Source organism: Panthera pardus, unplaced genomic scaffold (genome assembly GCF_024362965.1).
Source record: "Panthera pardus isolate Hobbes unplaced genomic scaffold, ASM2436296v1 HiC_scaffold_22, whole genome shotgun sequence".
In the NCBI taxonomy this organism is placed as follows: Eukaryota; Metazoa; Chordata; class Mammalia; order Carnivora; family Felidae; genus Panthera; species Panthera pardus.
The window spans coordinates 30180006-30192758 of NW_026526788.1; the positions used below are offsets into that span (position 1 = coordinate 30180006).

At 49.8% G+C, this 12753-nt stretch overlaps 1 protein-coding gene across 2 annotated transcripts; it reads left to right on the plus strand.

The window, feature by feature from the left end:
- The first annotated feature begins 8327 nt into the window (after nucleotides 1-8327).
- Nucleotides 8328-11403, plus strand: FAM241B (family with sequence similarity 241 member B). 2 transcript variants are annotated; one of them, XM_019444385.1, is made up of 3 exons: nucleotides 8328-8458; nucleotides 9762-9901; nucleotides 10602-11403. In XM_019444385.1, exons 2-3 carry the CDS (start codon nucleotides 9809-9811, stop codon nucleotides 10869-10871), a joined length of 363 nt encoding a protein of 120 aa, XP_019299930.1. In that variant the 5' UTR covers nucleotides 8328-8458; nucleotides 9762-9808; the 3' UTR covers nucleotides 10872-11403. The 2 variants fall into 2 exon arrangements, with proteins under 2 accessions (XP_019299930.1, XP_019299931.1); XM_019444386.2 differs by lacking the exon at nucleotides 8328-8458 and adding an exon at nucleotides 8655-8854.
- Nucleotides 11404-12753: the final 1350 nt, after the last annotated feature.

Below are 12753 nucleotides of genomic sequence, written 5' to 3' on the forward strand. Positions count from 1 at the left end.
AAAAGATTTATTTTGGACCATAAAACAAACCTCAACAAATTGTGAAGAGCTGAACTCATACAGAGAGTGTTCTCTGACCACAGTGGAATTAAACTAAAAATCAATAACAGAAAGATAGAAGGAAAATTTCCAAACACCTGAAGATTAAAAACACTCTATTTGGATAATCCATGGGTCAAGGGGGAAATGACAAAGGAATTTAAAACTTCATTGAACTACATGAAAATGAAAATGCAACATATCAAAATTTATAGGGCACTGCTAAAGCTGAGAGGGAAATTTATACCAGCAAATGTTTACATTAGAAAACAGGAAAAGTCTCGAACAAATCATCTAAGCTCTTACCTTAAGAACTTAGAAAAGTAAGAACAAAATACATCCAAAGCAAGCAGAAGGAAGAAAATAACAAAGCGCAGAAATTAGTGAAATTGAAAACAAAAAAAAACAATAGAGGAATCAACGAAATAAAAGCAGTTTTTTTGAAAAGAACAATAAAATGGGGGTGCCTGGGTGGCTCAGTCAATTGAGTGTCAGACTTCGGCTCAGGTCATGATCTCGCAGTTCATGAATTCAAGCCCCACATCAGGCTCACTGTCTAATGTCAGCAAGGAGCCAGTTAGGATCCTCTGTCACCCTCTCTCTGCCCCTCCCCCACTCGTGCTCTCCCCAAAATAATAAAATACTTTAAAACAAAGAACAATAAAATAGACAAATCTCTAGCAAGAGTGAAAGGAAAAACAAAGACACAAATACCAATATCAGGAATGAAACATGGCATACCACTGCAGACCCTGCAGATATGAAAAAGATAATACAGGAATATCACAAACAATTCTACAAATGTATATTTGACAATTTAGACAAACAGACCAATTCCTCAGAAACCACACTACTGCAACTCACTCAATAGGAAATAGATCATTTGAACAGCTCTATAACCATTAAAGACATCGAATTCAGAATTTTAAAACTACTCAAATAAATCTTCATGCCCAGATGGTTTCACTGGTGAATTCTACCAAACATTTAAAGAATTAACACTAATTCTGTATCGCCTATTTCAGAAAATAGGAGGGGACACTTACTAATTCATTTTACAAAGCTGGTATTATCCTGATAACAAGATTAGACAGAGATAGTACCAAAAGAAACAAACGAACAAACAAAAACCCTGATATCCTTCATGGAAATGAATGCAAAAATCCTAAAGAAAATATTGGCAAATACAATTCAGCAATTTATAAAAAGAATTATACACCATGACTCTTCTAGGCATGCAAGTCTGATTCAATATTTGAAAATCACTCAATATACTAGGGTGCCTGGGTGGCTCAGTCGGCTAAGCGTCCGACTTCGGCTCAGGTCACGATCTCACGGTCCGTGAGTTCGAGCCCCACATCGGGCTCTGTGCTGACAGCCTGGAGCCTGTTTCGGATTCTGTGTCTCCCTCTCTCTGACCCTCCCCCGCTCATGCTCTGTCTCTCTCTGTCTCAAAAATAAATAAACGTTAAAAAAAAATTAAAAAAAAAAAAAAGAAAATCACTCAATATAATTTGCCACATCGAGATGTTAAAGAAGGCAAATGACATAATCATATCAATCAATACAGGAGAAGCATTTGACAGAATTATATATATATATCTATATATATCTATATATAGATATATATATATCTATATATAAACATTTGAAAATCACTCAATATAATTTGCCACATCGAGATGTTAAAGAAGGAAAATGACATGATCATATCAATCAATACAGGAGAAGCATTTGACAGAATTATATATATATATATATATATATATATATATATATAGCTACAGCTAATATTGGCCTACAGCTAACATTGTATTTCATGTTGAAAACTGATTTTTCCCTTAAGATTGCAACAAGCAACAATATTTACTTTCACCATTCTTTAAAAAAATTTTTTTATGTTTATTCATATTTTGAGGGAGAGAGAGAGACAAAGCATGAGTGGGGGAGGGGCAGAGAGAGAGGGAGACACAGAATCGGAAGCAGGCTCCAGGCTCTGAGCTGTTAGCACAGAGCCCGACGTGGGGCTTGAACTCATGGACCGTGATATTGTGCTCTGAGCTGAAGTCGGACACTTAACTAACTGAGCCATCCAGGTGCCCCTGCTTTCACCCTTCTTTTTCAACACAGTATTGGAAGTTCTAGCCAGTGTATTAAGGCAAGAAAAGGAAAGAAAAGACATAAAGATTGGAAAGGAAGAAATAAAATGGTCTGTATTTGCAGATGACATGATTGTTTACATAGAAAATTCCAATAAATCTACAAAAACACCTAGTAGTAGTAAGTGAGTTCAGCTAGGTCATGGAAATATACAATAATACAATAATTAATATACAATAATATACAATATATATTGTACAAATGTACAATAATTAATTGCATTTTTATACACTAACAATTAACATATGGACAGTAAAAACTAAAATATAATATCACTTGCAATCATTTAAAAATGAAATACTTAGGTGTAAGTTTAATGAAACGTGTAGCCCTTATATGCTGAAAACTACACAATGCTGATGGAAAAAACAGAAAAATATGTAAATAAGCAGAAGGACAAACTATGTTACAGATTGGGAGATTCCACATAGTAAAAAGATGTCAATTTCCCCCAAGTTGATACACAGGTTGAACACAATTCCTACCAAAATCCCAGTTAGATTTTTCATAGATATAAACAAGCTTATTCTAAATTTTACATGGAAAGATGAAGGAACTGTAAAAATTAAAACAATCTTGAGAAAGAAGAATAAAAGGGAAAGAATCATTCTACCCGATTTCAAGAATTATAATATAACTACATAATCCAGACTGTGTGTTATTAGCAGAAGGATAAACACATAGATTAATGGAACAGAATAGAGGACCCTGCGCACATCTTTTGTTAGATTAATCCTAGGTGCTTTGCATATTTCTTTAAAGTTTCATCTCATTTGGTATTATTTTCGTAATCTGATTTTCTAACTCCTTGCTGCTTGTATTTAGGAAGACAACTGATTTACAGGTAATAATAATCTTACTAAAATGACTTATTGATTCTGATCATTTATTTTGGATTTTCTAGCTACCTAATCATATGGTGGATGTCTAGTTACCTGTCAAACCTTGGTGGAGGGGAGGACTCAGTAATTAAAAGCCAAAAGAGGGTGGAGCACCGGTGTGGCTCAATTGGTTAAGCATCTGACTTGGGTTCACATCATGATCTCACGCTTTGTGAGCTGGAGCTCTGCATGGGGCTCTCTGCTGTCAGTGCGGATCCTCTGCCCCCCCTCTTCCTCTCTCTCAAAAGTAAACATTAAAAAAAAAGGCAAAGGGGCCTATGAATCTAAAGGACATTTGGTTGTGCCTGCTATGTCAGCGGAAGGGGCTATCTCACAGTAAATGACATTAATTTTCTCCTACTCCAGCACAAGGGGGTCCTGTTCCATTTTGGGTTCTCCAGGAAGCAAACTCAGAATTTAGAGTTCAGTATATTTATTAGGGAGGCAGAGGAAACGGGGTTGGGCAGAGGGGAAACTCATGTTATGATGAAAACCTGAGGGGCGCCTGGGTGGCTCAGTCGGTTAAGCGTCCGACTTCGGCTCAGGTCACGATCTCACACTCCGTGAGTTCGAGCCCCGTGTCAGGCTCTGGGCCGATGGCTCAGAGCCTGGAGCCTGCTTCTGATTCTGTGTCTCCCTCTCTCTCTGCCCCTCCCCCGTTCATGCTCTGTCTTTCTCTGTCTCAAAAATAAATAAACGTTAAAAAAAAAAAAAAGAAAACGTGACACTCAGTCAAGCTCGAGAGGATCTCTGGAGCTGAAACAGCCCCGTGCATGTCTCCTGTGGCCATCCGTCGTTGAATGTGGGCAGCCTCTGGAAGGGCTTGACTTTGGGTGAAGTGTCTTTCTGCAGCCGAGCAATCTGTGAAGGGGCTGATAGCTGAAGGCTTCATGGATGTTCTCCCGGAGGTTAGAGCAGCGAGTCCTTCCCTGGAGGGCGTCTGCCCCGCACATCCTCATGTTTCCTACAGTCCACCCTTCACATCGTTCAGATCCACTATCCCAGGATTCTGGTGGGTCACTCTTCCTGGGAAATATTAGTGGGACAAACTAAAGTCCCCACCACTGTGGCTGCAAACGATCATCATCTCCCTCCTCCGCTATGCCTCAGCTGGCACCTCCATTGGTTTCAGTGACTTGCCCGGAAGCGTGACCCAGACCGTCATTCCCGAGGCCTCCGAGCTTCTGCTCTCCAGCCCCTCTCAGGACAGAATTGCTGCATTGCCTTTTACCACTACACTCGGGTAAAGGACAATCAAGAGGCATCCAAGTGGACCACGTGGGTGCCAAATATGGTCGCCCTGTCCCCATGATGTAAGAGCAGCCCTACCTCCTCTCAGTGACAAGGACCAGTTACTTCTGCCAAGACGAAGACTCCTGATTTCCAGAAATGAGGACCCAAAGTCCTCAGACTGCACCCTTCGCTCATAGTTCAATGGGACCCTTGCTATAGTCTCTGGCACTGGTGTTCCCCTTTGGGGTGCAGGACTTCTAACTTTGCAGAGCCCAGAGTTGTGGGGATGGAAGGCACACATTCCCCAAGAGGGTCATTGGGTGTGATGGTAAGTGAGGCCATTGCTTGCTTCTACCCCTGAGTTCCTGAATCCAAGTATTTTCCAACCTGAGACCCAACAGCTTGTACAGGTCTTTGATTCAAGGTATACAATGCATCCTTGAGGATGGGACACCATTCTTGCTGAGCGTTGTCTCTGAGTGGGCCCCTGGCTGTGCCTTCAGTGGGTCATTCTAATGTTCTATTAGGCCAGTAGCTTCTTGCTGGTATAGTATGTGATGTAACCAGTGAATCGTATGGTTATGGGCACACTCTTGCACCTGCTTTGCTATAAAGGAGGCCCCTGGGTCTAATGCAATGTTATATGGGATCCTGGACCAGTAAATTAAACACTTTGTAAGATGTGTGGTGCTAAGTGAGGCCCTTCAGGCAGGAAAGGCAAGCATATACCCGGAATGTGTGTCTCTTTCTGCTCAAATGAATTTCTGGCCCTTCTAGGGTGGAAGGGACCCAATGAAGTCAACTTGCCACCAAGTGGTCAGAGGGTTTCCTTGAGGATTGGTGTCATATTGGAGGCTCAGTGTTGGTCTTTGCTGCTGGTGTTTGGATATACAAAGGAGGCAAGCGACTGTAATTGTGACGATGTACCCTGGGCAGTGTTTCCTGTCTGGGGCTTGGAATTTGCGACACAAGCTTATATCTTTGTTGGCAAATGGAGCTTACTACTTTGTATCTGAAGGAGCTCTATGTTTAGGGGCAGCCGTCTGGCCCAGAGGAGCATCGACTGCAATGTTTTAAAAACTGCCTATTAGTGTCTACAACCTTGTTCGTAGGAGATGTCCAGGCTTCCCCTCCTAGAGGTTCTGATCCAATTGGTTTGGGCACCAATCCCCCTTTGGGGAGTCTAACGTGGAACCAGGGTGAGAACCCTGTATTAGATTAGTGCAAATTAGGTTAGTGAAACCCTATATTATGGGTAGTGAAATAAAGTGAGGTCTTGATTAGCACTTTTTCCTCCCTTAAAACATAGAAAATATCACAGTGTATCTAATGTAGAAAGGATAAACACTGTTTTGAAACTTGCGTTTCACATGCGTGAGGCTCCTAGGTTGTGATGTAAAACGTACTGCTTTCAATGTACTGTTTGCAAAGGCACGGGTCTAAAGCAGTGCTTCTCAAACTTCAGCGTGTATAAGAGTAACTGTGCAAGGACCAGGGAAACCAAAAGCACATTTTTACTGGGCACCTGCTGGGAATAAGGCACGGCCAGGGGTCCAGCCTCATGCTAATGGCATTGGGTGTGGGAGGCACAAAATAGAGAGGCAGCAGAGAGGAGACAAGCCCGAGGGGGAGGGGGAATCTGTGAATCATTTGAATCTGCCACAGACCTTGAGCTGGCCATCTAGCATCTCTCTGAGTCTCAGTGTCTTATCAGCCAAAGGGGACAATAACACCTACCCTTCCTATGTCACAATCCAAAAAAGAATGATGTGGTCTCTGGAAAAGCATGGTAAGGACTCTGCACACAGAGGGGTTACTATTACTCAGAATCAAAGTTTGTGCTGTTGGCATAAAAATTTGGGGGGGGGGGTGGTTAGATTGGGTGGAGAGGACCTTCGGGCAGATAGATAGACCCAAGCCAAGCAGGACTTTGGGTGATGTCCTTCAGGGACAGTGAAGGAGACCAGGTGGTTGGACCTGAGGAAAGGGGATGGTAAGAGTGCGCTGGGGCCAGATTTAGAGGGTTGTCAGAGATTGCCAATGAGTTGGATCTTGTTGAAGCAGACAGTAGGGAGCCATTGCAGATTCTTGAGCAGGGGAACTACCTGAAAGAAGGGGAGAGGTAGGAAAAGTGAGTCACAGCCTCCTGAGGCTGTTTTAGTTGGTAATGATAGGTCTTTTCCAAATCTAGTCAAACACTCCTACCTCCTAAAGCTGTTCTTGACCTTTCTAGAGAGATGTCCTCCTCTGGGCCCTCATGGTTATCTCTGGCTGGACTGTGTGCCTCTTTGGCAGCTGTTGTAGCAGCTCAAGACTTCCTAGAAGCGTCCCTCATTTCCTCCCCAGCTTCCCCAGCCCACTGAGGTCTCTCCCTCCTTGGGGATCTTAGGTTGTGAGTCTGATCCGTGGGGCTCTGTTCATGGAAGGCAGTGGTCCTCTGCTCGGGCTGTTCATTAGAATCGCCTAGAATTTGTTTTATAAAACGTCTCCACACGTAGGTTGCATCCAGATCAATGGCATTGTCGCCTCTGGGGTAGGACTCAGGCACTGGCATTGTTTTTAAACATTCCAGATAATTCCAATATGCGGCCAGTTTTGTGATCCACAGACCATCTCTGACAACCAGGAATCCCGCCTTGGGATCACCTCTTCCACAGGGGCACACCACACCCTGCATCGGAGGTCAGGAAGAAAGCATCGGGACTTCAATTTTACATCTATCTGACACCTTTTTCTTGTTTCGAGTCCATGTTTTACAAATGACTTACTGCAGTGGAGCAGTGGTAATGACAATAACCGTTAGCCCCGAGCACTTGCTGGGGCCAGGCTCTCATCTAAGAGAACACTGTACAGATCGTGCATAGTGCTCCACAAACACCTGATGGCAAAGGTACTGTTATTATCCTCATTTGACATATGAAGGAACTCACACCAGAAGGGCTGAGTAACTGACCCATCGCAGCGCTAGAAAGCAGCCATGTCAATCTTCCAACCAGGTTGGCTCGGGCAGCCACCTTTTATCCACACACAAATGATACACAAATAAGATACAGATACCAGGGGGACCTGCTCAACATTTTTTACTGATAAATCTCATAATCAAGTAATTAAACCATGATGGCAGATGCTGAGTCCTTAAGGCAAGGCCTGAATCTCACTCTTGTTCCTGTCCCTCACTAGGGGCCAGTGGGGATCTGGCTACATCTCAACAAACATCTATCTGCCTTCTCCCAGAAACATCTACTGACTGATCGTCATAACCAATGTTTATCGACAGTTGCCGTGTGCCAGGAACTGTCATTTGTAATCTTTGCCACAATCCTGTGAAGTAACTGATACGATTACCTCCATGCTGCAAATGAGGAGACTGACCGGCCCCGTTTCGGAGGCTGAAACCCAAATTGTGGGACCGCAGCGTTCATTCTCTCCCACTGGTGAAAGGGTCCACAGAGAACAGCTTATGAAAGTAGGCGGGGGGCGGGTATGAAGACATCAGGAAAGAGGCAGAGACTGATTGTTGATTGTTCACTCCTTTGACAGGTGGTACCCTTTGCCAGGAGTGGCCGTCCCTATTTATCCTACCTACACTTCTGGCCCCACCTCAAAGATCGCCTCCTCCAGGAAGCCCGCCTTCCTACAAGCTGCAGTTACTTGCACCTCCTGCCTTGTGGTTCATGCCTCGTCTTCCCCACTGGAAGCTGGAGCTCCTTGAGGGTCGGGCTGGGTCCCACTCAAGAGGCATTCCCCTGAGCCGGCTCAGCAAGCTCTTACTGGTGGGTTGAGCCTGTGCCTCCCCCAGGGCAGAGGGTCTCCCAGCCTCTGGGCTTTTCCTCCACGGGCTCCACTTCCCTTTCTTCCTCTTCTTCTTCTCCCTCCTCCTTCTCCTACTTCCTCCGCTCTTTCCTCCCCACCCTCTTTTCTCCCTCCTTCTTCCCGGTGGCTCCCAGTTTCTCTCCCTCCTCCCTGCCCAGCGCCGCTCCCGGGCCCGGCAGCTGCAGTGCCCCCGGCGGCCTAAAGAGGGGGCTGCGGCGCCGCCCGCTGGCCGTGCCGCTGCGGCTCGAGCTTCCTGTGAGGTCAGGTGGGAGGAAGCGGCCTGGGAGCCGCGGGGAGTGGACGCAGCCGAGGCCCGGGAGCCGCGCCCGAAGGTGGGTGTCCGGGCCCGGGGCGCGGGCGAGCGGGCGCGCATCCCTCCCCTCCCCCGAGCCCGGGCTCGGCAGCCTGGGCGGCGCCCCCTCCCCGCAGCCCGCGTCCCCCTGTCCCCTCCCCCGCCCCGCGGCAGCCGCCCCCGCCCCCCGAGTTCCCCCCCCCCAGCTCCCGAGTCAGGTGCCCCGAGGGCCAACCGAGGCCTCCGCCCACCCAGCGGGCTCGGCGTGGCCAAGCGCCGAGGGACTGCGGGGCTCCGTGACCCGCTTGGCCTTCTCCAGGGACCGACGGGCTTCGGAAGGGGGACCCGCCTGTCCCACGCTCTGGGCCAAGGGCAACAGAACAGGGGCTCCTCACCCCCTTTGGGGCGCGTGTCACAAGTGCTTTTCAGAATTTAGGTGAAAACTGGCTCATCTCCTTAGAAAAGAATGGCCTTTACACAGACTCGGGGAGCGCCATGGAAGGACCCCACCCCCACCTCCAGCCCACCGACACCCTTGGGGGTCTGCGGAGCGCCCGGCTCAGAGCCCCAGCCGCATCCCCCATCCCCTAGTTTGGGAAGGCTGGCGCCGCCCCCGTGAGCAGGGGTGGGGGGGGACTGGTGTTATCTGAGAGGTGAGGGCCAGGTGAGGGGCGTGCCCTCTGCGGGAAAGGTCTGCTCCTCCCCCAGCGCTGGCGGCCCTGTGGCCAGCAGTATGGTCTGCTGCCAGGCCGTGAACCTGAAGTAGCAACAAAGTGGGTCCAGAGCTTCTGTGGGGAGCAGGCCCGGGTCCTTGGCATTTACTCCCAACGGGCCATTTTGTAACGGATGGGAAATAGGGACACGGGGGATCTCGGTGCCCTGGACTCCATATTTAGAGCCGAGAGAACGACCTGGGGCCAGCGTTCCTGTGGCTTCCCCTTCTTTCTCTGTTGCCTCTACGTGAGTGGTCCTGGGCAGGCCGGTTAGACCTCTCTGGATCTCTAGCTGTACCTGCTCCGGAGCGTGTGGGGAGGTGTAAGTGCGGTGGGCCTCAGTGGACTTCCCACAAGGGCCTGGGCCACAGCGTGGGCTCTCATCCCTGGGGTTGCTGGAAGTGGTGGTTCCTAGAACATCCATCTCCAAGGATCGTTTTGGTAGTTTTCCCAGTGGACTCGCATGCCTGAAAGATTTTTGTCTGTCAAATAACGTGCATTTATTTCTCTCCTTGTAATTAATCAGACGCAGTGCCGGCCGGGCTCGGGGGACCGGTGTGAACACCTGCAATCTCAGCTTTTCCCACGAAGGCAAGCGTCTCTTTACCTCTGATAAGTCATTTCTTTCAGGTCTGGGGAAGGGTGCAGCCCAGCAGGGACCCATAGCTCCTGGGAGGATGGTGCGGATCTTGGCTAATGGGGAAATCGTGCAGGACGACGACCCTCGCGTCAGGAACACTATCCCTTCGCGCAGCAACACCCCTCGACAGGTAGGTGCCCAGCGCCCGTGGCAGGAGCAGCTGGCCTCCTGTCCTCTGCGCCAGTGACTCCTTAGCTCCCCGAAGCTCTCTTGCTAGTCATTAACCTTCTGTAGCCTGAAGCCCTCTTTGCAGAGCGTCGGGCTGGGGAACACAGGGTCAAGACTGGGGGAAAAAATGCAGATTTAATCCCAGCCAGGCCCCTTCCTCCCCAGTTCTTGCTCTTCTGGAAGCCTTCTCGGACTTTGAATCCAACAGCTGTCTCTCCTTTAACTTGGTTAACCCTGCTGGAGCTGGCATCTTTGTTTAAGAGGCTGCCGGCCGACAGAGAACCCGGGGAAGGTGACAAAGATGGGCCCACGGCCACACCATGATGGTGTTAAAGGAAGGAGCGATGATATGAATGCCTGCTCAGGAGCTGCGCCCTGTGGTCCCGTCCTCCTTGACCCCTTCTCTTTTCTCTGGCCTGGGCACCTTCTCCCTGGCAGGACTTGGGGAAAATAGAGTGGCATTTTCTGTGCTCTGAGAGCTTATGACTCTGTGATTGGCATCCCCGGGGGTGGCATCTGGAGATTGCTGAGGAAGGAAGGTGTGGCCCTCGGGGGCTGGAGGGGAGGGCAGAGCCCAGCCCAGAAGATTCCCTTGTTGCCTAGTACTTCGCGCCAGGGAAGCTTTCTCCAGATTCATTCGTCTCTCTTTCTTCGCCTTCCAGAGCTTTCTCAACAGGGGCCATGGTGCCCCCCTGGGGGGTTCCGGCCCTCGCCAGCAGCAGGCGGGTGCTAGGCTGGGCGCTGCTCAGTCCCCGTTCAATGACCTCAACCGGCAGCTGGTGAACATGGGCTTCCCCCAGTGGCATCTCGGCAACCATGCTGTGGAGCCGGTGACCTCCATCCTGCTTCTCTTCCTGCTCATGATGCTTGGCGTGCGTGGACTCCTGCTCGTGGGCCTCGTCTACCTGGTGTCCCACCTGAGTCAGCGGTGACCCACCTGGCAGCTAGCGGGGCAGGCGTGGAGGAGAGGGAGTTTTGGGGCCTGGGGGTGAGAACAGGCACAGGGGCAGGGGTCTCAGGGTGCCTTGAAGGTGTGCTCAGAGAACACGCGTTCACGTCGCGCGAGGCGTGAGGCAGAGGAAGCCTCCGGTCCTGCCTTCCCAAAGGATTGGGTGGATCCCCTCAGTCCCTTGAGACGGTTTTAGGTAGTATTGGGCCCGCGTTAAGCACAAAGTCAGAGCAAGAAAGGGATTCCCTTTCCAGTTCTCTTCCAATCCTTTCATGCCAAGAAGAAAGCCTGAACTTGGTGCCGGCGTGTCCTCATGCCTCTGGAACTCACGCATGACTCCCCCTGTTACTAGCGAGGAGGCCTCGGGCTTAAGGCAGATGGGAAAAGTTTCCAGACTTTTATAGCCCTGTTTGGTTTTAATGGTATATTTTTAATTGGCTACTTTTGTTTATGACAAGTCTCACTGGCATCTACTTACTGTGGTGGCATTTTCAATAAAGAGATTTAAAATGGAATTCATGTAATGACATTCATAAATGATTGTTCAGCTGCCTGTAAATCTGGAAGACACGAGGAGGGTGGTTGGGAGTGACTGGGATTGGGAACAGGGCGGAGGGGGGCATTTGACCCCGGGGTGGGGGGTGGGGTCCGGGGTTTCTAAGCTTTTCTGGATAGGTTCTGGGAGCCTGGCGGGAGGGGCGGGGGGGGGGGGTCCAGGTGAAGCGCAGACCCGGGCCCCTTGTCTGATGCTTGGATGATTTCTGGCTGACTCTGAGATGTCGGCCTTGTGGGGGGTGGAGTCCTGTGGCCAGAATGGCGATGAGGCTGTGGCGATGGGACTGCTGGGGTGCGAGGCTTCTATGCCCAGGGGGTCGGCTTGCCTCCTGCGGCTCACTCTCCTTAAAAAGCAGGAGGTCTTGGTGCCGACTGCTCAGTGCGTGTGGGCTAAGGGTGCCCTGCTTTTCTTGAGTGGAGGCCTTGAGTTTGGGCCCGTAAGCCCTGGGTCTGTGTGGAGGCCCTGTCGGGGGGGAGGGGGTAACACCGGATGACTGAGGGCTCTGGGCCCACGGGTGGTCCGAGGGAGGCTGGGTGAGCCTGAGGGCTTCCCTTGCCTGGAGACCAGAGTTTTCACCTCCTCTTAGGATTCTTCTGGGGCCGGGGGAGGAAGGCAGGCTGGGGAGGTGCTTCTTGAAGGCCAGGGCTAGTGGAACAAACCATCATGGGGTGTATGTGGGATGGTTGGGGGGTAGTTTGAGACTGAGATTGATTCTGTCCTTCCTCCTGAGACCCTGCTGTGCTGCCTAGGAACGGGACCTTGCCCCCCAAAACACCCCTGTGCCCACTGCTGCCCTTGAGGGGGCTGGTGGCCTTTATCACAGACATTCCCGAAGGAGCTTTGTGGTGTTGGAACAGGACTCCTTTCTCAGTGTTTCCTGCGTCTTTATTTGGGGGCAGCTGTTGGAACATGGTTTCCCTTTGTGATGGAGGGGAGGGCGCTGGGCCCTTGGGGGCATTGCAGAGAGGGAACGGAAGGTCTGGCCTCCAGCCGCTCCTGTGGGGCCTGGGCAAGGGGAGGTGGTGCCCAGGTCTGGCTGGTGTCCCTGCTGTCCCCCATGGCATCTTCTGCCAGCCCCCAAGCTTATGTGGCTGTGGCCTCACAGCCACGGGGAAGGGATCACTGTGCACAGCATCCCCCTCCCTCATACTCCCCCCTCAGCATGTCCCTCTGGGGCTGGGCTTTCCCCTTCTTTTTGCTTTGCAAAGCTGTGGGACTCTGAAGAAAAGAAATCTTAAGTGAACCCCCAATATATAAAGTCCCTTTAAGGGGTATGAATCTGAGTCCACAAATTCAGGTCTGAGAACGG

Excerpts from the sequence above, each read along its gene's own strand:
- FAM241B (XM_019444385.1), top strand. The coding sequence starts at position 9,809 with ATGGTGCGGATCTTGGCTAATGGGGAAATCGTGCAGGACGACGACCCT. Across the intron at positions 9,902-10,601 it reads GCAGCAACACCCCTCGACAG|AGCTTTCTCAACAGGGGCCA; the intron begins GTAGGTGCCCAG and ends TTCGCCTTCCAG.